The following is a 19,037-nucleotide window of genomic DNA, read 5'->3' as shown; positions in this document are numbered from 1 at the left end:
TTCCAGCAGTTGCCAGAGTTGTTCTTGCTTCCGCTTTTCTGCTCTGCCCACGAGACCACAGGGCCGCAACGGGTTATCTTGAAGAAGCTGTGAAGATTGACTGTTGGAGGGAATTGATGTTTTGGTCGCTCCACTTGGATTTTGGAGTCTTGGCAGTCGTTGACATTGGACGCGACGCGTTGGATTTGGAGTGCTGTGATCGGGACAAGGGAAAAACGTTGGTCGGGTACCATGGCTTCAGCTCTGTCTCGCTGACCCCGTGCTTCTGGTGGGCAAGCAGTTGGTACAATTCGTTATTTCTACTCTTCTATTGCGTGGTATGCTGAAGAACTTGTGATGATGTTTCCGCTGGTACTCTACCAATTTTCACTCCAAAGTACCGCCTTTGCAACATGTGAAACGAAAATTTTCACAGCAAAGTCTGGTTTCCCAAGCAATTCACTTCACAAGCCTGCTAAAAGGTGTCAGGGATCCGAGCAGTTGAAAGTGACATGGCCGGGCCAAAGCGAAAGGTTCACTTGATTATTCACATGGACCAATATAAAAAAGGCTTGCCTCGCCCTACTGCTGAACCCTTTCTCCCTCCCATCCTCACTGTCAACGTCTGCCCTGTCGCCGCCGCACCACTTTCAGCCATTCGTCCAGCTTTCGTTCTCTCGCCGCCGCGACAACCACAGCCACCAATAACAATACCACTACCACACCCAGACATCGACAGCCTCCCACACGACCACCTTACCTCACATCTCCCTCTCTTCCACCTTCTCACTACCACCACTCGCCCTCTCGACCACCACCACCACCACCATGCCTGCTATCAGGACCTCTCGTTCTTCCCGCCGTCCCGACTCTGGCGCCGTTGACGTCGACAAGCTCACCTTCGCCGAGTACCGTGCTCGCCGGCCGGGCTCTACCGTCAACAAGAAGAGTACCACCACCGCTGCTGCCGCCCCCGCCGCCACTACCACCACCATCCCTTCTCCGCCTCGCCCGAGGTCTCCAGACTGGTCTCGCTTCGCTTCTCCCCCGGCCTCACCATCTCCGGACCCGACCCGTCCGGCGGCCCCGTCAACCGCCGTCGACACCAACAGGGTCACCGTGTTCGCTGCCGACCTCGAGGTCAGGAACACGAAGCGGGAGGGCGCCCCCCTCGAGACCAGGCACCTCGTCCTGGCCAATCCCCTGGTGCCGTCGAAGCCCAAGCCCAAGCGTCCCGCTGCCGCCGCCGCCATCATGTCTCCGCCGGAGACTCGTTCTCCTACGCCCGCTGCTGCCGTCACCGGCAAGTCTTCCCCGGCACCCGCGTACGACGACCTCTTCGAAGAGCCGCCGCCGCCGCCGCTGCCCAGCAAGGAGGCCGTCCAAGCCGCCAAGCAAGCACGTCGCGAGGCCGCCCTGGCGCGCTCCTCCACAACCACGACAGCGGGCTCCGTGGCCAGCGCGCGGGCGGCACTGGTCCGCATCGACAAGTCAGCCTCGTCGGCCTCGCGCTCCGGCGCCATCAAGAAGCGGCCCCGCGGCGGACCGCGCCAATCCGCCATCCGCAAGCTGGCCGGGACCTCGGGCCGCTGGGTCGATCCGGAGACGGACGCCGCGGTGTCTTCGGCGCAGGTGGAGGCTCCGTCAGCGGTGCGTCGGCACTTGGAGAAGGAGCAGCAGCAGCACCGGACGCCGCTCGAGGCACGCGTTGCGGCCAGGCGCGCGGGCGAGAAGGAGCAGCATCGCCGACAGGCTGACGAGCTGCTGGCGCAGGCACCGAAGAATAGGGACGGGAGCTGCGTCGCGGTGTTGGGAGACGCGCTCGTTACTGTTGGCTTTGGAGCCGGGTACAAGGGGCGCCGCCGTGATGCCAATCCCATGTGGACCACGAATGCGGCCACGTTCAGGGGCCAGGGCGGGCTCAGGTACTAGCCGTGGGATGGGGGATGCCGTATCTTCTTTCTTGTTGGAATGAGGGCTGAGGCGCAAAGTCACCGTGACCCTTTGAGGCTCGGAACCCTGGCGTCCTCGGTCGCTCTGGCGTTGGGAGTGGGTTTGGGATCATGGGCGTGGGTACCACGAAGCCGACGACTACAACTCTTGACGACCACGACGCTTACGACCATAACACTTGACGACCACGACACTTACGACTTGCGCTTTTCCCTCCTTTTCCGCTTCATTCAGCGCTGCAACATCGCTATTCGACAACCTTCGCCTATTGTTCTGGTTGCTTTGACCTCGCTTTTCGGTCTCTTGCTGCAATTCCTTTTGTTTGCTTGTCAGATAGCTCTATACCCCAATCGCCTTGCGGCGCGCGATGATGAATACTACTTTTTGATTCTTTCCAGTGCTGATACGTCCTGACTATGACTGTGACTTGTAACTGACTGACTGCGCAGGTGAGAAATATAATAAGTGGTTGTATTGAGGTTGACCATAAAAATGATACGTCAAGTACTCAAGAGATTTTCGCCAGGAAATGTTGCTTCTATATTTCATGACACGAAAGAGAAGTGCTTACAATCAGCAAACAATTCCTCACCTCAAGACTCTGAAAGCATTGAAGTCAGTCGCGCCACCACAACAAGACCAGGGATCCCAGAGCGTGGATCAGACGACGAGCAAAACGGTTTTCGTGCAGCGCAAGTAGGCAGGACGAGCAATTCCAGCCGAACTCGAACCAAAGCAGCCGAGCGAGAGCAGAGTAGCTGGAGCTGTCGGCTTTGTAGCCAAGGCCCCTTCCTGGCAGCATGCAGCTACCGTCAAGGTGCAGCTTTGCGGCGGCTTGTGACCAGCGCAAAGAAACCGTCGGGCCAATTCGTTTTGCAGGCGCAGAAAAACGGACCGGTCGTGGCGGAGAAATTGGCCCTGCTTTGGTAGCGTACAAGGTAATGTGGCAGCTTACTCTCTGTGCAACGACGAGTTGGACCTGTCGAGGTGATGGAGCGACGTTGAGACAGCGTCGACGCATGGGCCATGAAGCTAACGGGCGGGCGGGTAGTGACGCAATTTGCTTTCTCTTCTCTTCCTCAACACCACACCAACAACATGCGAGTCCAACGAAACCGCCGGCAGTTTGGCCCGCCAGCTGAGAATTCGCAATCGCAAAACGAGCCGTCCGTGAGACGCCGATCGGTGCGTCGACTGTGGCTGGGGTCGGCCGGGGGTTCCCAAGACAAGATGCAGCATCCCAGTAAAACAAGGCAGAGCTATCACCACCAACGTCATATTGTGGTCGCCGTGCGCCTGCGACAAGACGCGCTGCTTCAAAACCTCCAGTTCCCCTCTTTCTCTTCGTCTTCGCGCGTCTCGTCTCTTTGCATTGTTGATTGCCTGCGGTTGAGTCTTTTCCCCCCCTCTTGATACCCATACCTACCTACCTACCAACTTTCCGCGTCGTCGTCGTCGTCATCATCATCAATCACTCCACAACCATGCCCGACACGGCCAAGCTGGGCGACAAGCCCCTCCACCAGCTCCTCTCGCACGACCTGGTCGACATTTACGTCGGGTCCGACAACACGCACTGGATCCTGCACGAGAAGCTGCTATGCGCACGCAGCAAATTCTTCCACAAAATCTTCCAGTCCAAAGAAGCCAAAGACGACCACAAGAAGCACCAGAGCGCATCCTTCGGGCTGCCAGACGAGGACGACGAGTCGTTTGCGGCCTTTGTGTCCTGGCTGTACGGCGGCGGGGTGCGGCCGGCGCGCGAGGAAAAGGACCTCACGACGCTGTTCGACCTGTACCTGATGGGCGAGAAGTGGGCCGTGGGGGCGCTCGTGGCCGACACGCTGGCCGAGGTGCGCGACTGGTACGCCCGCTCCGACAGCTACCCAGGCCTGCGCCGCGTGCAGTACGTCTACGCCAACACGGACGACGGCAGCGCCATGCGCCGCCTGCTCGTCCACAGCGTCGCGCGCATGCTCGCCCTGCGCGACGACATCCCCTCGCACTGGGACAAGGCGCTCCGCAAGAACGGCCAGCTCGCCGTCGACATTATCCGCGCCATCCAGGAGTGGCGCATCGACGCCGTAAAGGTGCCTGACCCGCGCCGCGACCCGGAGACGGCCATTCCGAACTTCAGGGCCGCTGATGTCGAGGGTGCCGTCGATGGCGCCGTTGATGAGGCCAAGGGCAAGCTGGACGGCGTCAATGGCGATGATGACGACCGCTCGTCTGCTGAGGACATTGATGTCCCCGGCAAGCTCAAGCGCGCGCTGGACGAGGAGCTGCCCAATGGCTTGCCAAACGGGCTGCCCGATGAGCAACTCGACTAAGCGTTGCAAAACCGACCAACTGCATAAACACCTACCTACGCACCTTTTATCCACATCGTCTCCGGAACAATCCTCCATCCATCCATCCATGCATTCATCCTTTCCTCCTTCCCGATACTGGCATAAACTCACTTTCAACTCACAATCTTCTTCCGTTTTACGACACAACTCCACCTCTTCCCCTTCTCATCCGCGACCTCATCTCATTTTTCCTTCTCAACCAACCACCCATTACTTGACAACCACTTTTCCTCTCAAAAATTGCTCGCTCTCCGTCTCTCCCCTTTTTCTATCTTTCATCGGAAACGCATCCACATCCATCTTTCTTTTGTGTAAGGGGAGGGGTAATCTCGACTCGACTCGACTCGTCTCGTCTCGTCTCTTTTTCTTCATCTCCAATTAAGTTTAGTTCCAATTTGTCAAGTATTGCCACGTGTTAGTAGTAGTAGTAGTAGTTGTTGTTGTTCTTTGCTGTAGTGGTGGAAGGAGTAGTGGTAGTAGCAGCAGCAGCCGCAGCAGCAGCAGCAGCAGTTTTTCTTCTCACGTGTGAGCATAGCATCAAATGAGGGGCGAAACCGCTTTTCTCTTCAACCCAAAACACTGTTGGCTGTTTTGTGTTTGTGATGTAGGTTTTGGCACGGTGGCTCAACCACCACCCACCCACCCACCCACCCACCTGCCTGCCTTTGCCTCCCTATCTGTCTGTCTGTCTGTCTGTCTGTCTGTCTGTCTGTCTGCCTGTGGTATCAACCATCTCAAGACCGCCCCTCCAAAACCCATCCATCCATCCCTCCACACACTTGGAAATACCCGAATCATTCCTTCCCCACTTTATCTCGCCCTATCAAATAAAACATCCCGTCTCCCTCCCTCGCCCCTCGCCCCTCCTCCCTCCCTCAGACGAGCCAGGCGGCAGACCCGCCACACCACATATGTGCACAATCCCATCCAGCCTTCTGTCCCGTCCAGCCGTCAAGCCTCCAGCCTCCAGCCATCACATTCCCGATGCGGTAAATAGGCAGGTGAATAGGCACGTAGATATGGGCATGAGAAGGAAGCGGCGAACCGATACAAGGGAGGGAGGGGGAGAGAGAGAGGGGTAAAAGTAATGATTGCAGAGGTGTGAGGTGTAGAAGCGGGAAGGAAAGGAAAAGAAGGGAAAAGAGATAAGTAAGACGGGTGAGGTGGAGCAATGACGATGGATGGATGGATGGATAGCTGCTCACATACATACCTACCTCATCTTACCTTGCCTAGGTACCTAAGTACCAAACCGCGGAACCTACTGAACACAGACACACACACACACATCCTTCACACGCATCAGACGCATTGATGTAAACGCCGTCATGAATTACGCCTATGGAAATCTATCTGTTGCCAGTTACTAATCTATCACAACACATCCTACTCTATCATATTCAATCTTCCACACGCACCCACGCACAAGGTCGGGGCGCGTCGCGTCGCGTAGCCTAGCAGTGCCGTTCGTCATTTCGTCATATTGACCCAACAGATTGGTTGACCGTCTGTCGAGTATCAAACGCCAACGCCAACGCCAACGAAGACGCGGACGCGGAGAAGCAGAGCAGTGAGTAAATAAGCGAACAATATCCGCCACCATTGCCATGACCAATCCTTCCTCCTTCGTGTCGCAGGCAGGACCGTTTGCCGGTCTACAGTTGGTTGTCTAAGAAGTCTTCTTTTTTTCGGGTGGAGGTTTCTTTTGTTTCCGGGGGGTTTTTTTTTTTTTTTTTGTTCTTTTTATTTTTGTCTCTTTGGTCCCAGCCATTCATTCATCCTGTCAAGCACCGCTTGCGTCAAGAAGAACGACTGTCTTAGGCAAGAGTTGGGGTGAGAGAAGAGAGAAGGGAGCGCAAAGCAAGCAAGAGCGAAACAACCCAGAGAATAAAAGAGAGATAAAAACGATAAGAAGAAGAGCGAAGACGGAAAGTGTGGTACAGAAACAAGACGCTGACCGTGGGGCAGCACGTCTCTCTCCTCGTCACCTACCTTTCTCATGAGGCGTTTCGCACATATGCATCTATTCATTCATCAATCCACACACCGGTTTGTGCATTTCTGCCAAACCACGGCGTCAGATACAACGAGGGCCACCTTCATACGAGGCATGGGCTCTGCAAGCCGGCATCCATCAACACTCGCGGGAGCAGCTGCAAGCAGATGAGACAGCCCGAGCGGTTAAACAACGAGCGATACATCCACCACCACGTACTTAAGTATCCCTCTCCGCATTCGCCGTCACGCCCGGCTGGCGCTCCGTGCCATCAGCAAAGCGGATAGTGCGCTCACCGAGCGTCGGTTCTCCGCCCTCATTCACAGACAACCGGCTGGGGGCTCTGCTCTGCAGATTCGAGCCGTTGGCCGAGCTGGCGGCAAACGGAAGCGGCGCATCCGAGTTTGCGGATTTCGACTTTTGCTGCTGCCGCTGCCGCTGCTGCCGCTGCAGATTCTTGTGCATGACGGAGCCGCCGATGCGGTAGATGGGGCGAGGCAGCAGGTTGGAGCCCGTGGCGGTGCTCTCGTTGCGGGGCGTCGTCGACGATTCAGAGAGCTGCGACTGGCGAGGCCCGCGGAAGTAGTTGTGGATGGAGCCGTCGGTCAGGGAGCGGATCGAGAAGGGGTTTGCTGGCTCGGATGGATCGTTTTCAGAGGAGACGGCTTGGGAGAGCGTCCGCGGAATGAGAATGCCCAGTTTTCCGACGGGGATGCTGAGGCCGTGGACGACCTTGAAAGCGTCGTTAGTGTGGTACGGTGCCATCTTGGGGCTGCGACTTACGATGCTGCAGATGACGAGGAACCAGATGACTACCATCATGACTTCGGAGAGCCGTTCGGCATCTTCCCGAACATGGCCAGCGTCATCCTTGATTTCGTGCAGGAACTCCAGGCTGATGTAGAGATAGAACACGGCGCTGACGCCAATGGGACCGAAAAAGCCCACAAAGGCGGCTTGGCGAAAGGCTTCGATCTGGGGAATCTTCTTGTGCAAAGCGAGCACGATTGGGAGACGGCGCAGCAGCAACACGAGCACTCCCAAGAAGACCAGTCGCACGGTAGGAATCACACTGTTGACAGCAAACATGTGCCACGGACACACGGCTCCAATCCAGATGAAAATAGCCACATTTAGAAGCATGTCAATGGTGGGCTGCAGTGAGTCGTCCATTGTCTCGAGACGGAACCAGTCGCTAGAACCGCAGATCAGAGTAGCCCGGGGTTGGGGAAAAGATGACTTACTCCCATGTAAAGGCATTGCCGGCTACGAAGCAAGCCAGGACGTCATCACTCCCCAACATGCCGTCGGTTCCAACGATGAACAACTAGACCCGCCAATGTCAGATTCCGTCAAAAGCACGAGTCGAGAAACTTACGGCAAGAGTAATGGCAAAGACCAAAAAGCTCTCCCTGTCAACATACTTTCTCTCCTCGGCCCAGTGGAGAAGTTCCTTGGCAATCCATCCCACCGTGGCGCCGTACGCAACACTCATGATGATGGTATATCCCCAAGTCTCGCCGAACCACATGCCCATGGCTGACCTAGCTCCGCTTTTCAATCCCCCATCTTGAGTGTATTTGATCAAATACAGAGGCAAGAAAAGGAAGGGATAACCGAGCCCGTCATTCGCACCGCTCTCGGCGATGATGAGCTTGGCCAACTCTTTCGGGATATTCTTGTCTGCAAATTTGCCCTTGACGATGCTGTTGGACAAGACCGGGTCTGTGGGCGTCACACAGGCTCCAACGGCCAGAGCTCCCAAAAAGCTCAGGTTCGGTACCATGCCCCAGCACAAAAGGCTAGTAATCAGCCACATGCCCGTCATGCCTGGTCCAAGCAGCAGAGCGAGGGGCTTCCATTCCTTCTGCAGGTACTTGCTAGGCAGTTGAACACCGGCCAGCACCAACTGCACGCCCAAGACCAGGCGCGTAAAGTACAGGTTTATGGTGCGCAGCGTCTCGTCGCTGCCGAGGGCATATTCGTCCGGGCGCAAAAAGTTGGCGGCATTTGGACCAAACACGATGCCGGCAATGGTAGAAATGACTGGCGCGTCTGTCGTCAGCAAGCATCGACATGTGCAGGGCCAAGAGGCTGAGAGACATACGGGCCTCGGATAGGTAAAACTTTTCCTTGCACAGATAAGAGACCAGGCCAAAGACGGTGACAAAGCCGCCCAACGTGGCGCAGACAATGTTGAAGTTGGAGAGGTCAAGAGTAGGCATTGCTCAGATGCGACGGAGAAGTTAAACGAACGGGGAACGAAGAAGGCGACCCCGAGAAGCCAATGCTAGGGAATCTCAAGCACAAGCAAAGGCTGGGCAGGTTGCACAGAGTAAGCAGAGGACGAGGTTTCGGCAAATGTTATTGAATCATTGGCGGAGGATGGCGAGAAGACGGACAACGGTACAAGGGACGCCACTTTTGCTTGCTGGGGAAGGGGAATCGACTGTTCTGGCCAGGGCGGCGAGCGTGGTAGTGGTTGGTTGGTTGGTTGGTTGGTTGGTTGGTTGGTTGGTGATGGAAGAGGGCGAGAAGAAGAGGATGAAGGCAGTCTTGGCTGACCTCGGTCGAGTCAGACCTAACCTAACTAACCTCAACCCAGCAGCCCCCCCCCCCCCCCCCCCGAGTCATGCGCTTGCTTCCCCACGTCCGGGACTCAGGTCTACATATCTAGGTACTTCTTACATGTGTGCCACGCTGCGCTGGTTCCAGAAGCATTCCTTTCTGGATTTCCTCTATTTCCTCTACGCTAAATGATGAGCTCGCTGACCGCTTGTGCCCGCGATGCCCCTTCTTCTGTGCGCTTGCTGATTTCGTACCTGAGCATCTCCCTGTCATGGTACATCATCAGAAGCCGCCATCGCCGTGGCTGGTTTGCTGCACGTCCCAACATGCCTTGGATCGGGCCCACTGCTATTCCCGCCAACGACGCTGCTGGCCGCTCTCCCTTGCGCTCTTGCTCTCGCGTGGGAAGAATGTGGTCGATCCGACATGCATACGTCTTTCCGCCGGGACGGTTCGAGCTCGTCTGCGTTAGTGATAGAACGGCCACTCGTCCCCCGGCCGAACCAACAATGACGACTCCCAGTTCTGGAATTTGAGCATACAGGTTCATCCGATCCTGTTGGCGCACAAAATAATTTTCGTCGTCCAAGCTGATCGTCTGATAAAAAGGATTATGGTATGCGATTTCGTCCGGCTCGATTCCGGCCTTCAGGGGTTGCAAAAGAATCAAGTCACGAATTGACAGGAGCATTATTGGAGACGTGCTCGGTAACATCTCACCGACTGGAGTATCAGTCTCAAATTCATTGGCAAGCTTCCGCCTGGCCACCTACGTCAGCTGACTGGCAAAAGATCAGTGCGCAAACAACACTCACCAGCACTGTTTTCTACGCATCCAAAATCCGTCTGGGGGCTCTTCTGGCGGCAAACTTGGGTCGAGCTGCCAGTTTGTGCTGGAGTTGGGAACCATAGCTCTCCTGCTGGTACAGTCAAACGCAACATGGTCCGGATCTGATTCGATGACATTTGCCTCGCAGCCCAACGCCTCTTTGAAATCGTTTACGCGCTTAAAGGCTCGCGAGTCGAGCCATAGAGCACCCCATGCTGATCTCATCCGTCAGAATCAAGGCTTCAAACGACGGGGAGGTGAACCATCAACTAACTTGCGTGACAGTAGTCATGGCTTTGATCATTCAGCGTCCGGCAGATGCATTCCGAGATGCCTTCAGCTGGAAACTGGACGCAAAACCTGGGAGCAGTCTCGTGTACACATGGGTCGACAACACTTCCCACCAGGGCCAGGTCAAAAATGCGGGCGACGCCGTTAATATCGGCCGTCATCAGCCACCGCCCTTCGGGATCGTCGGCAGTGTTGCAGAAAGCAACCGTCGGAATATTAGAACCAGTGTTTGGTAGTTCGACCTTTCTCTGTTCTGATCTATTTCTAAACCAAGGCCCAGAAGACGGCGCGTCCTGGCGATCAAGTGCAAAGGCGAATATCGTCACCGTGTGGGTGTTTGAGCTGACGGCAATCATGCGGGCTTCTCGGTGAACGGCAAGGCCCCAGGCACTCTTGCGGACACCGTCCCTGAGAAATCCAGGGACATCGTCGCCAAAGATGGTCTCGACGCAATCTGGCTCCTGGCGCTTCTCAATGGCCTGTTGGATCTGAGAAACGTGGTACCCTACTACACCACCGTTGTGTAGCGCGACAAGAACAATCTCCTCATTGCCCAGAAAATCAACAATCAGGTGGTTGATGAAGCGAATACTTTGAAGGGTCTCTCCTGGGAAAAACTCTGGGTCATACATAGGGCCCGTGGGTTGGAGGATCAGGCTGGGATGTGTGTTTAGTCTTTGGTCGGGGAAGTTTGGCTGGTAGACGAATATGTTGCCCCGTCCGGCAACAAAGTATAGATTTTCGGTGTGCGACAGAGCCGTCTACAGAAGATGGTTAGCCCATGTGGCTGGACATGGGAAAAGAGAATGCTCGCCAGGTTGCATCGCCAGGGTTCGAGGAATGGAGGAGGCGCAAAGTCCGGGAAGCTGAAGCCACTGCGGGGGAGAGGAGGCACGGGGGTGACAGAGATGTCGTTGGCCATGGTCGAACGAAGGTCTGTGGTTTGCAGATGATAGACTCTAGCTATATGGGCGCTGGCGGCGGTTGGGGTGAGGGAATATGGTATGCAGCATGTCGTAGCGGGTTGAAATGGGCAGAGGTGAGGTTGTTACCGTCTGGTGTAGAGATGTCAGGCAGAGGGAAAGAAGTGCCCCGCTATGGGTAAGGTAATCGATAGCACTGACGTCGCCGCCACCCGCTTCTCCGAAGTCGACACCGCGACTTGGTTTTATATATGTTTTCCCTGCGCCGTCGTCTGCCTGCAACTTTTCTGCTTCCTCCCAGGACCCTCCACCACTCGCTTCGCTGCCCTCCCACCCTCTTTCGACCGTTTCCAATCTCCTCCACGCCCGAACTCCCGCCCAAACCCGCGCACGCGAACACGCTCACTAGATCCATCGCAATGGAGACGCGCCGCATCTCCGACTCCGAGTCGGCTGCCGGCGACATTCAGCTCACTAATCGCCTCAGCGAGAGTAGAAGCCCTTATGTAGGAACGCCAACTTGGGAATATTGAATGCTTTGGAAAGAGCCGACGGTTGACAGACGTATCAAGGTGCGCGGCCACATGAACAACCCCGTCGCGTGGCAGCTGTGGGGCCCGGATGCTATAGCGCTGGCAAAGAAGACGAACCGCCTGCTCTTTGTGAGCATTGGATATGCCGCTTGCCACTGTGAGCTCTCCCGTCGGTGTACACACGGAACCATGCCTGACCGTTTTCCTTTCAGGGTGCCACGTTATGGAGCGCGAATCCTTCGAGAACCAAGATATAGCACGAGTCCTGAACAAATACTACATTCCCATAAAGATCGATCGCGAAGAGAGACCCGATGTCGACCGCATATACATGAACTACGTGCAGGCCACGACCGGCTCGGGCGGATGGCCCCTGAATGTTTTCCTCACGCCCGACTTGGAGCCCATTTTTGGAGGCACATACTTTCCTGGGCCGGCATCGACCGCCGTCATGGGAGAGCAACCCGGGTTCCTCGAGATCTTGGAAAAAGTGAGGGAGGCCTGGCAGAATCAGCGGCAGAGGTGCTTAGACTCGGCTCGAGAAATCACGGCCCAGTTGCGCGAGTTCGCCCAGGAAGGTCTCATCAGCAGGACTGGCGAAGGCGAAGCTGGTGACGGGCTGGATATTGAGCTGCTTGAAGAAGCATACTCTCACTTTGCTGCCAAGTACGATAATGAGTATGCAGGATTTGGAAAGGCTCCCAAGTTCCCAACGCCGACGAATTTGTCTTTTCTCCTGCGGCTCGCCCAGTATCCTGACGCTGTTGAGGCCATAGTTGGCGACAAAGAGTGCCAGCATGCTCAGGAGATGGCTGTGGAGACGCTCAAGGCCATGGCGCGCGGGGGCATCCATGACCAGATTGGAAACGGTTTTGCTCGATACTCGGTGACTCGGGATTGGAGTCTGCCGCACTTTGAAAAGATGTATGTTCAAGTGGGAACCAACGTGGAGTTGGTGCATTGACAAATGGCAGGCTTTACGACCAAGCGCAGCTTCTACCAGCATACTTGGACGCCTACATTGTCACAAAAGACCCCGAACTGCTCGCCGCTGCTCATGACATTGCAACGTACCTGACTAGCCCACCTATGCAAAATCCAGCTGGAGGCTTCTTCTCTGCAGAGGATGCCGACTCCTTTTACCGGCCAAACGACAAGGAGAAGCGCGAAGGAGCATTCTATGTCTGGACCCGGAAAGAATTCAAGACCATCCTGGGCGAACGCGATGCTGAAGTTTGCGCCAAGTACTACAATGTGCGTGAGAATGGCAATGTCAGTCCGGAGCACGATGCGCATGACGAGCTCATCAACCAAAACGTGCTGGCCATCAGCTCGACACCTGAAGCTCTTGCAAAAGAATTCGGCCTCTCCAAAGATGAGGTCGTCAAGATTCTGGATACAGGTCGCGCCAAGCTGCTCGAGCACCGCAACAAGGAGCGACCGCGTCCCAGTCTGGACGACAAAATTGTCGTCTCGTGGAATGGTCTGGCGATTGGGGCTCTGGCGCGCTTCAGTGCCTTCCTCGAGACAAACGGCGACGCAGAGAACGCCGCACGCTATCGCAAAGCAGCACTCGCCGCCGTCAACTTCATTAAACGTGAGCTTTACGACCCCAAAACGGGCACCATGAAGCGCGTCTACCGCGAAGGGCCAGGCGACGCGCCCGCCTTCGCCGATGACTACGCGTTCCTAATCTCCGGGCTGCTCGACCTGTACGAAGCGACCTTTGACGACGCACACCTCTCACTAGCCGACACCCTCCAACGCACGCAGCTCTCACTCTTCTGGGACAACAGCGCCGGCGGCTTCTTCTCGACGGCGCCGGACCAGGCCGACCTGATTCTGCGGCTCAAAGACGGCATGGACAACGCCGAGCCCAGCACCAACGGCGTGGCAGCGCTGAACCTGCACCGGCTGGCGGCGCAGCTCGACGACGCGGGCTACGCGGCCAAGGCGCGCGCCACGGCCGACGCCTTCGAGGCGGAGGTCATGCAGCACCCGTTCCTCTTTGCCAGCCTGCTGGCCTCCGTGGTCGCCGTGCGGCTCGGCGTGCGCAGCGTCGTCGTCTCGGGCGTCGGCAAGCACGTCGATGCTGCGGTTGCGAGAGCGCGCTCTCGCGTCCCTACGACGGCGGTCTTTGCGCGCTTGGGTAAGGGTGCCAAGAGCGCTGAGTGGTTGAGGCAGCGGAATGGGTTGTACAAGCACTTGGATGTCGATGAGCCGCGCGTGCAGGTCTGCGAGGGCGGCGTGTGCAGGGACGAGTTGGACATGGCGGACATGGATAAGGTGCTGAGCGAGGTGCGGTGATGAGTAAGTAGTGATAGGCATCTGAGGTTGGTTGGGTTTTGTGTTGGGCGGCTGGCTTCTTTGCGGACCTTTGTCCATCTGTCTGTCAGTCTGTTGGACTGAGTACATCTCTCAGAGCCATGTCGACTTGTTTTGCACGGCCTTGTTTTGTTTGTCGTAGATGCATTATTTACAGTGGTAGAATGTCAGCATCGTTGATTCCGTCAGGGGTAAACATAAATTCGTCGTTGCTTCAGATGAACTGCGTGCTAGGCTGGCTGCGGAATGAATCAACCATTTTCGCTCCCGTTGTACCTGAATTACCTTACCCTACACCATGGACATATGTAGGTAGGTAGTAGCATTCCAGCAATGAGGCGGCACTGATACTCTAAAGGAGTAGATAGATGCGCGGGAGGCGTCTATGGACGGGAGAGATCGGGGGAGCCTTGAACGGAGGCGTGGTTCGGGAGATACTGAGTTGCAATGGCAGACAGGCAGACCGCTGATATCTATATGTTGACGAGATTGTTTAAATGCTTGAATTTCGTGCATGTGTGTGTGTGTGTGTGGAGCTGTAGTTCCTGCTTGTTCTACCAGCCGGAAGCTTAGTAGTGCAGTCGCGCTCGTGTGCCATGCCGGCGACAAAGTTCCAGCCTTCTTGTGTCGTCCAATACCACGCAGGACAGACACAGCAAGCCATGTCCACATCGTCAGGAACTCTCTACCGCGCGCTGAGCATCTGGATCTCGCATGCCGCGGTCTCATTCACCCCTGACTTGGATATCGTTTTTGCAAGACGCGTCTCCTACTCTTCCCGCTTCATGATGGCCCACCAATTGTCCTTTTCGTAGCCAGACTCGACCACCACTCCTCCTGCCGCCGCGATATCCGCCTCCAGCTCGCCTTTCCGATAGAGATGGTAATACCGGTGAAAAGTCTTGGACTCCTCGGGTGGTTGGTCCTCGGCGTCTTCTACAGCAGGCGCAAGAGCACCACTGCCTTCCTCCTTGGACGACGTGTTCCTCTGCTTCGCCTTCTTTGCCTTGGGCCTATTACCCTGCATGACCCACGGAACCATGACGTCCTGCTCGCCGCCCTCATCCCAGCCGCGTCGGCTATTCTTCTGCTCCAGCGCCCACACATACACCAACGCGGTCCCGTCGCGGAGACGCAAATGCGCCAGAATTTCGCGGACGCCATCGACGCGGCGCTCAGGCGTCGACAGATGGTGCAAGACGGCGATGCAAACGGCGAAATCGAAGCGCGCCAGCGGATGCGGCAGGGCGAGCGTGTCGGCGACGACGACGCTGTGCGGCGGGTGCCGCGTCGCGATTTTGGCCAGATTTGTCGACCGGTCCGAGGCCACGATGTACACGTTTGGATTCACGGCGAGATATTTGCCGTTGCCGCAGCCGACGTCAAGGCCGATGGTGCCGGCGGGCTGAGATTTGAGGAACCGCTCGACGATGGGCCATGGCTACTAGGAGGTTGGTCAGTACATGTTTTGCGCCGCCGCAGAGAGAGAAACTACCTTGTAGCGCGTCGAGGAAAAGTGCGAGGCTATCTGCTCGTACACGGTATGGACATGGTCGTTTTCGTAGTCGGGGCCGTGGTCGGCCATGATGGGAGGGTTGGAAAGCGCAATTGGAGAGCAGCAGTCGTGAAAGAGACGTGTGGCTGGGCCGGTGGGTGTGGCGCTGCGGACGAAAAAGCGGCCTTGGTGGCTCAAGCCACATCCCTACCCGAGCTTCATTCGCGCCCTCGACTCTTTTTTCAAGTCCCGCCGAAATTTTGGTTGTGGCCGTTTTCTCTCGCTGTCTTTGTCGCGCAGACAGTCTGCTTCTCTTACGTCGGGTTCTCTCTTTGTCTGTTGCCCTGCGCAAGACAGGGTTTCGTCTGCTGGTCCACTGCCACGCCATCTTTTCGCGCTGAGGTCACGTTTAGGGAGGTTTTTGCCCGAATCCCGTCGTCTGTTCACTACATAGAACTGGCCCGGTCCCATTTGTCGCCTTTTGCTTGTCACATTGTCTTTTTCTCCGCGTCAATTTTCACACCAGCGCATCTTCACAGCTGCGCTACCTCTTCACAATGGCCTTCACAAAGATCAAGACAAAAGATCTGGCGCGGTCGGCCACGCTCAAGCGGTCCAGACGACGCCGCATAGTTTTTCTTTCAACATCGTCCAACTCGCGATTCTTTGACAAGCGAATCGGCCGCTACCCCGACAGCAAGAACAAGGGCCCTTTGTCGTCCGCAGCGGCTGCTGAGCCTCCCCAAGTCGCGACGACAGCAACAATGGCCGCCAAATCGACGTCTATATCTTCTGCGCCGGAACCGCAGCATCATCCCAAGTCGAAAAATCAGAGACCCCGCAATCTACCAACCCCCAAGAAAATTCGCCCCGAGATCAGCTTGATCAAGAAGAAAGAGCAAGAGGCTTCGAGCGAGACGTCAGAGTCGTCCAGCAATTCGTCCAATACCAGCCCCCCCTCGATTTTTGATCGCGACGAGGCGAACGGCAAGACCGGCCCCGTTGTCGACACCCCTCCTTCATCGCCTGCATCAGAGATCGCTCCGGATAGCGAGACGAAGAAGAAGACGCAAAAGTTGACGAAGCAAGAGAAGCGTGAGGCTAAGAAGCAAGCATCCTCTCTCCAGCAGCAGCAGCAGCAGCAGTCCAAGACTAGCAATCCTTCGGACGCAAAACAAAAGACGAAAGCACCTGTTGAGCAGGCATCGTCTGATCGCACTCAAGAATATAGTAAAAACGGTTTGCCAAAGCCGCAGGCTTCTTCTCGAAAGGATCAAAATAAGGAAAGCAAGACGGCTGGACAGTCTCGCCCTGGGAAAAAGAACGAAATGGCTACTTCGAAACAACGTCAGCAGTTCCTCGACAGCCTGGATCGCAGATGGCCTAATCTTGACGTCGGAGGCCATGGTCTGCTGAATCCGGGCAATCTCTGCTACCGTCGCGCCGTTTTGCAATGTTTACTGAACATTCCCGTGTTTGTCAACTGGCTCAACGAGCACCACGCGACCGGCAGCCCGAACCAATGCCCTGGAATTTCCAGGAAAATGGTAGAGGGCAAGCCAAAAGAGGAGAGAGCACGAGGCTGTCTTGCGTGTGCTCTGCTTCAACTTGCCAGGGCATACTGGACGCCAGGGAGCAAAACACAATTGTTGGACGCTACCCGTTATTTTGACCAGACAATGTCGAATATTGCTATGACCACGAGCGTCTTTCCAGCTGGCAACAACAAAGGCAACCGAGAAGACAGACTCTATCAAATCACAAGCCAGCAAGATTCGGGAGAATTTTTCCGCTGGATCTTTGACACACTTGAACAGCATAATCAAATGCGAAAGGTCGAGATTGACAGCATTTTCGGACACGTTTTTTGCTGGGAGCGGAAGTGTCCAGGCTGTGGTTATGACATACCATCCGCCACCAACGTGAGCACGCAGTGGACTTTGAGTATTGGCAACAAGCCAAGTTCCTTGGAGCGCTGTATTGCAGGCGATTTGAAACCACAAGCTCTGCCCGAATGCTTGTGCGAGAACAAGGATTGCGCATACTACGAAAAGCAACGACCAGACAAGAAAGGAAACAAGAAAAGGGTGGACATGACTCGAAGAATGACTGGCCTCACGCAGTGTCCGGAGATCCTTTTCATCCAGCTCAATCGCACGGGACGCAGAGGGAAGCATAGACATGTCATTACCTACCCCCCCGTTCTCGACTTGAGCCGTTACCTGCACAGCCAAAACACCGAAACGTCGGCTAGGTACTCCTTGAGTGGAGTTGTGCTCCACCGAGGCGATACCATAAGGTCAGGACACTACTGGGCACATGCCGTTACACCTCAGGGTGTGCGCGAGCTGAACGATTCATACGTTGGTTCGAGGACTTTGAACGACCTCCTGGCGCCAAAACCACTGACCAGAGGGGCATCCAACACCCCGGTGTTGCTCTTCTACACCAGGCTCCGAGATGGCGAGGAAAGCCCGCTCGCCCAGCACGGCTCCCTCAAGCCTAGACCCACAGGCACCCAGACGGGCAAGGCCACTTCTTCGTCTCACCGGGGAGGCAACAACAACAACAACAACAACAACAACAACAACAACAACAACAACAACAACAACAACGACAACGCCGGCTCCCTCAGGCGCAGCGACTCGGGTTTCCAAAAGAAGCGCAAGTTCAGCGACGCCCAGCACAACTCGCACTCGCCCGGCTTCAAGAAGCACAAGCAGAACAACCGCCGCTCCATAAAGTTCTGAGTCACCACCTTCTGAGCGGGGGGGGGAGAGAAGGAAGAAGAGGACGACACGTCACACGAGCAAGCATTCCGTACATCAGCACAGTACACAGCATAGCATTTGGCATATCCGACAGCACAGCACAGCACAGCGGAATAACAGCGTCATCATCCTTTCGCATTAGACCGGCGCAGTAGATGAGGTATTCTGGGTGGAGTTTTTTTCTTTTCCCTTCTTTTTTCGTTTTGATTTAAAAAGCGCGGCAGCTTGCTTGCTTGCATGCATGCATGCATGCATGCATGGTCATGATACCCTTTGAGCGCTGCGCTGCGCCGAGCTGGGCGTGCTTTGAGGCAGTTTCCCTTTTCGATTGTTGTATAGTGGAGTGGAAAGGGGGCGTTGTTACTTGCTGGGTCTGTGGATATACGGGCTTCATACAGGGGGTGGTCGAAACACGGTGATGCAGTTTCTTGATGCCATTGCAGGATTTTGGAAATGCCGAGGCGCAGCTCTTGAGCTTCCCATGGTGTTGTGAGTGCGATGCGTGGTGGAAGTCAAGACAACTCAAACACTCTCCCCCCTATCAATTCACCCGTTGAGAATCAAGCGGCTTCCAATCGCCTCTGAAGCATTTGCCTTCGCACAACCAGTAAATCTGTACCACAGAGCCTCTCTACCTTCACAAACTCTGTCCCCACTCCTCCAATAATCTCTCTCCGACGTCCAACACGAATGAAGCTCCAAAAACCACCAATTCCCTGACCCTTCATATACTTCTGTTGACCACTTCTTCCATTGTCAAAGCATGTGCTATTCGCATCGACATCAACAGCAGAAGCAGCGCTCGCGCTTGGACAAAAGCAGCAATGAAAAAGCGGGGCAGAGGTGGATATGATGATGTAGCTGAGCGCGGGACGGGCCGGCGGGCGGGCGTCACTCCCGTCGGTTCAGGGGGTGGGTGTGTGGGTGTGTGGAGACGAATGGGAGGAAGACGTGGCAGAGGTGGGGAATAGGGGGAACAGGGGGGATGGGAGCGGGGGGGGGGGGGGGGGGGGGGGGGGGGCA

At 55.9% G+C, this 19,037-nt stretch overlaps 7 protein-coding genes across 7 annotated transcripts; 3 read left to right on the top strand and 4 right to left on the bottom strand.

The window, feature by feature from the left end:
• Positions 1 to 466: 466 nt before the first annotated feature.
• IWZ02DRAFT_514058 (uncharacterized protein) lies at positions 467 to 2,251 on the bottom strand. Its single transcript, XM_066770602.1, has one exon. It carries the CDS (start codon positions 1,857 to 1,859, stop codon positions 741 to 743), a length of 1,119 nt encoding a protein of 372 aa, XP_066625063.1. The 5' UTR covers positions 1,860 to 2,251; the 3' UTR covers positions 467 to 740.
• Positions 2,252 to 3,440: 1,189 nt separating this feature from the next.
• Positions 3,441 to 4,130, top strand: IWZ02DRAFT_363853 (uncharacterized protein; the record flags this gene model as incomplete). Its single annotated transcript, XM_066764345.1, has 1 exon — positions 3,441 to 4,130. A coding segment is annotated over one exon (690 nt), but the record flags the coding sequence as incomplete, so codon positions are not given.
• A 2,368-nt stretch (positions 4,131 to 6,498) lies between these two features.
• On the bottom strand, positions 6,499 to 8,504 carry IWZ02DRAFT_372754 (Sodium/hydrogen exchanger family-domain-containing protein; the record flags this gene model as incomplete). The annotated part of the gene is made up of 5 exons (XM_066764658.1): positions 6,499 to 7,011; positions 7,063 to 7,474; positions 7,524 to 7,606; positions 7,658 to 8,325; positions 8,387 to 8,504. 5 exons carry the CDS (start codon positions 8,502 to 8,504, stop codon positions 6,499 to 6,501), a joined length of 1,794 nt encoding a protein of 597 aa, XP_066625061.1.
• A 406-nt stretch (positions 8,505 to 8,910) lies between these two features.
• IWZ02DRAFT_443875 (uncharacterized protein) lies at positions 8,911 to 11,107 on the bottom strand. The gene is made up of 4 exons (XM_066767068.1): positions 10,782 to 11,107; positions 9,951 to 10,728; positions 9,663 to 9,891; positions 8,911 to 9,608 (listed from the first exon to the last, which is right to left on the bottom strand). The coding sequence occupies exons 1-4, from the start codon at positions 10,887 to 10,889 to the stop codon at positions 9,032 to 9,034; spliced, it is 1,692 nt and encodes a 563-aa protein (XP_066625060.1). The 5' UTR covers positions 10,890 to 11,107; the 3' UTR covers positions 8,911 to 9,031.
• A 202-nt stretch (positions 11,108 to 11,309) lies between these two features.
• On the top strand, positions 11,310 to 13,730 carry IWZ02DRAFT_488057 (Six-hairpin glycosidase-like protein; the record flags this gene model as incomplete). The annotated part of the gene is made up of 4 exons (XM_066769424.1): positions 11,310 to 11,382; positions 11,437 to 11,580; positions 11,636 to 12,347; positions 12,398 to 13,730. 4 exons carry the CDS (start codon positions 11,310 to 11,312, stop codon positions 13,728 to 13,730), a joined length of 2,262 nt encoding a protein of 753 aa, XP_066625059.1.
• A 787-nt stretch (positions 13,731 to 14,517) lies between these two features.
• On the bottom strand, positions 14,518 to 15,461 carry IWZ02DRAFT_414755 (S-adenosyl-L-methionine-dependent methyltransferase; the record flags this gene model as incomplete). Its single annotated transcript, XM_066765765.1, has 2 exons — positions 15,244 to 15,461; positions 14,518 to 15,189 (listed from the first exon to the last, which is right to left on the bottom strand). The coding sequence occupies exons 1-2, from the start codon at positions 15,331 to 15,333 to the stop codon at positions 14,518 to 14,520; spliced, it is 762 nt and encodes a 253-aa protein (XP_066625058.1). The 5' UTR covers positions 15,334 to 15,461.
• On the top strand, positions 15,382 to 18,107 carry IWZ02DRAFT_171571 (uncharacterized protein). Its single transcript, XM_066762207.1, has one exon. It carries the CDS (start codon positions 15,801 to 15,803, stop codon positions 17,991 to 17,993), a length of 2,193 nt encoding a protein of 730 aa, XP_066625057.1. The 5' UTR covers positions 15,382 to 15,800; the 3' UTR covers positions 17,994 to 18,107.
• Positions 18,108 to 19,037: the final 930 nt, after the last annotated feature.

The sequence above is a fragment of the Phyllosticta citriasiana genome (assembly GCF_038021145.1).
Source record: "Phyllosticta citriasiana strain CBS 120426 chromosome Unknown IWZ02scaffold_3, whole genome shotgun sequence".
Lineage (NCBI taxonomy): Eukaryota > Fungi > Ascomycota > Dothideomycetes > Botryosphaeriales > Phyllostictaceae > Phyllosticta > Phyllosticta citriasiana.
The sequence above is the reverse complement of the archived record's forward strand: the minus strand, read 5'-3'. Positions and strand labels throughout refer to the sequence as shown.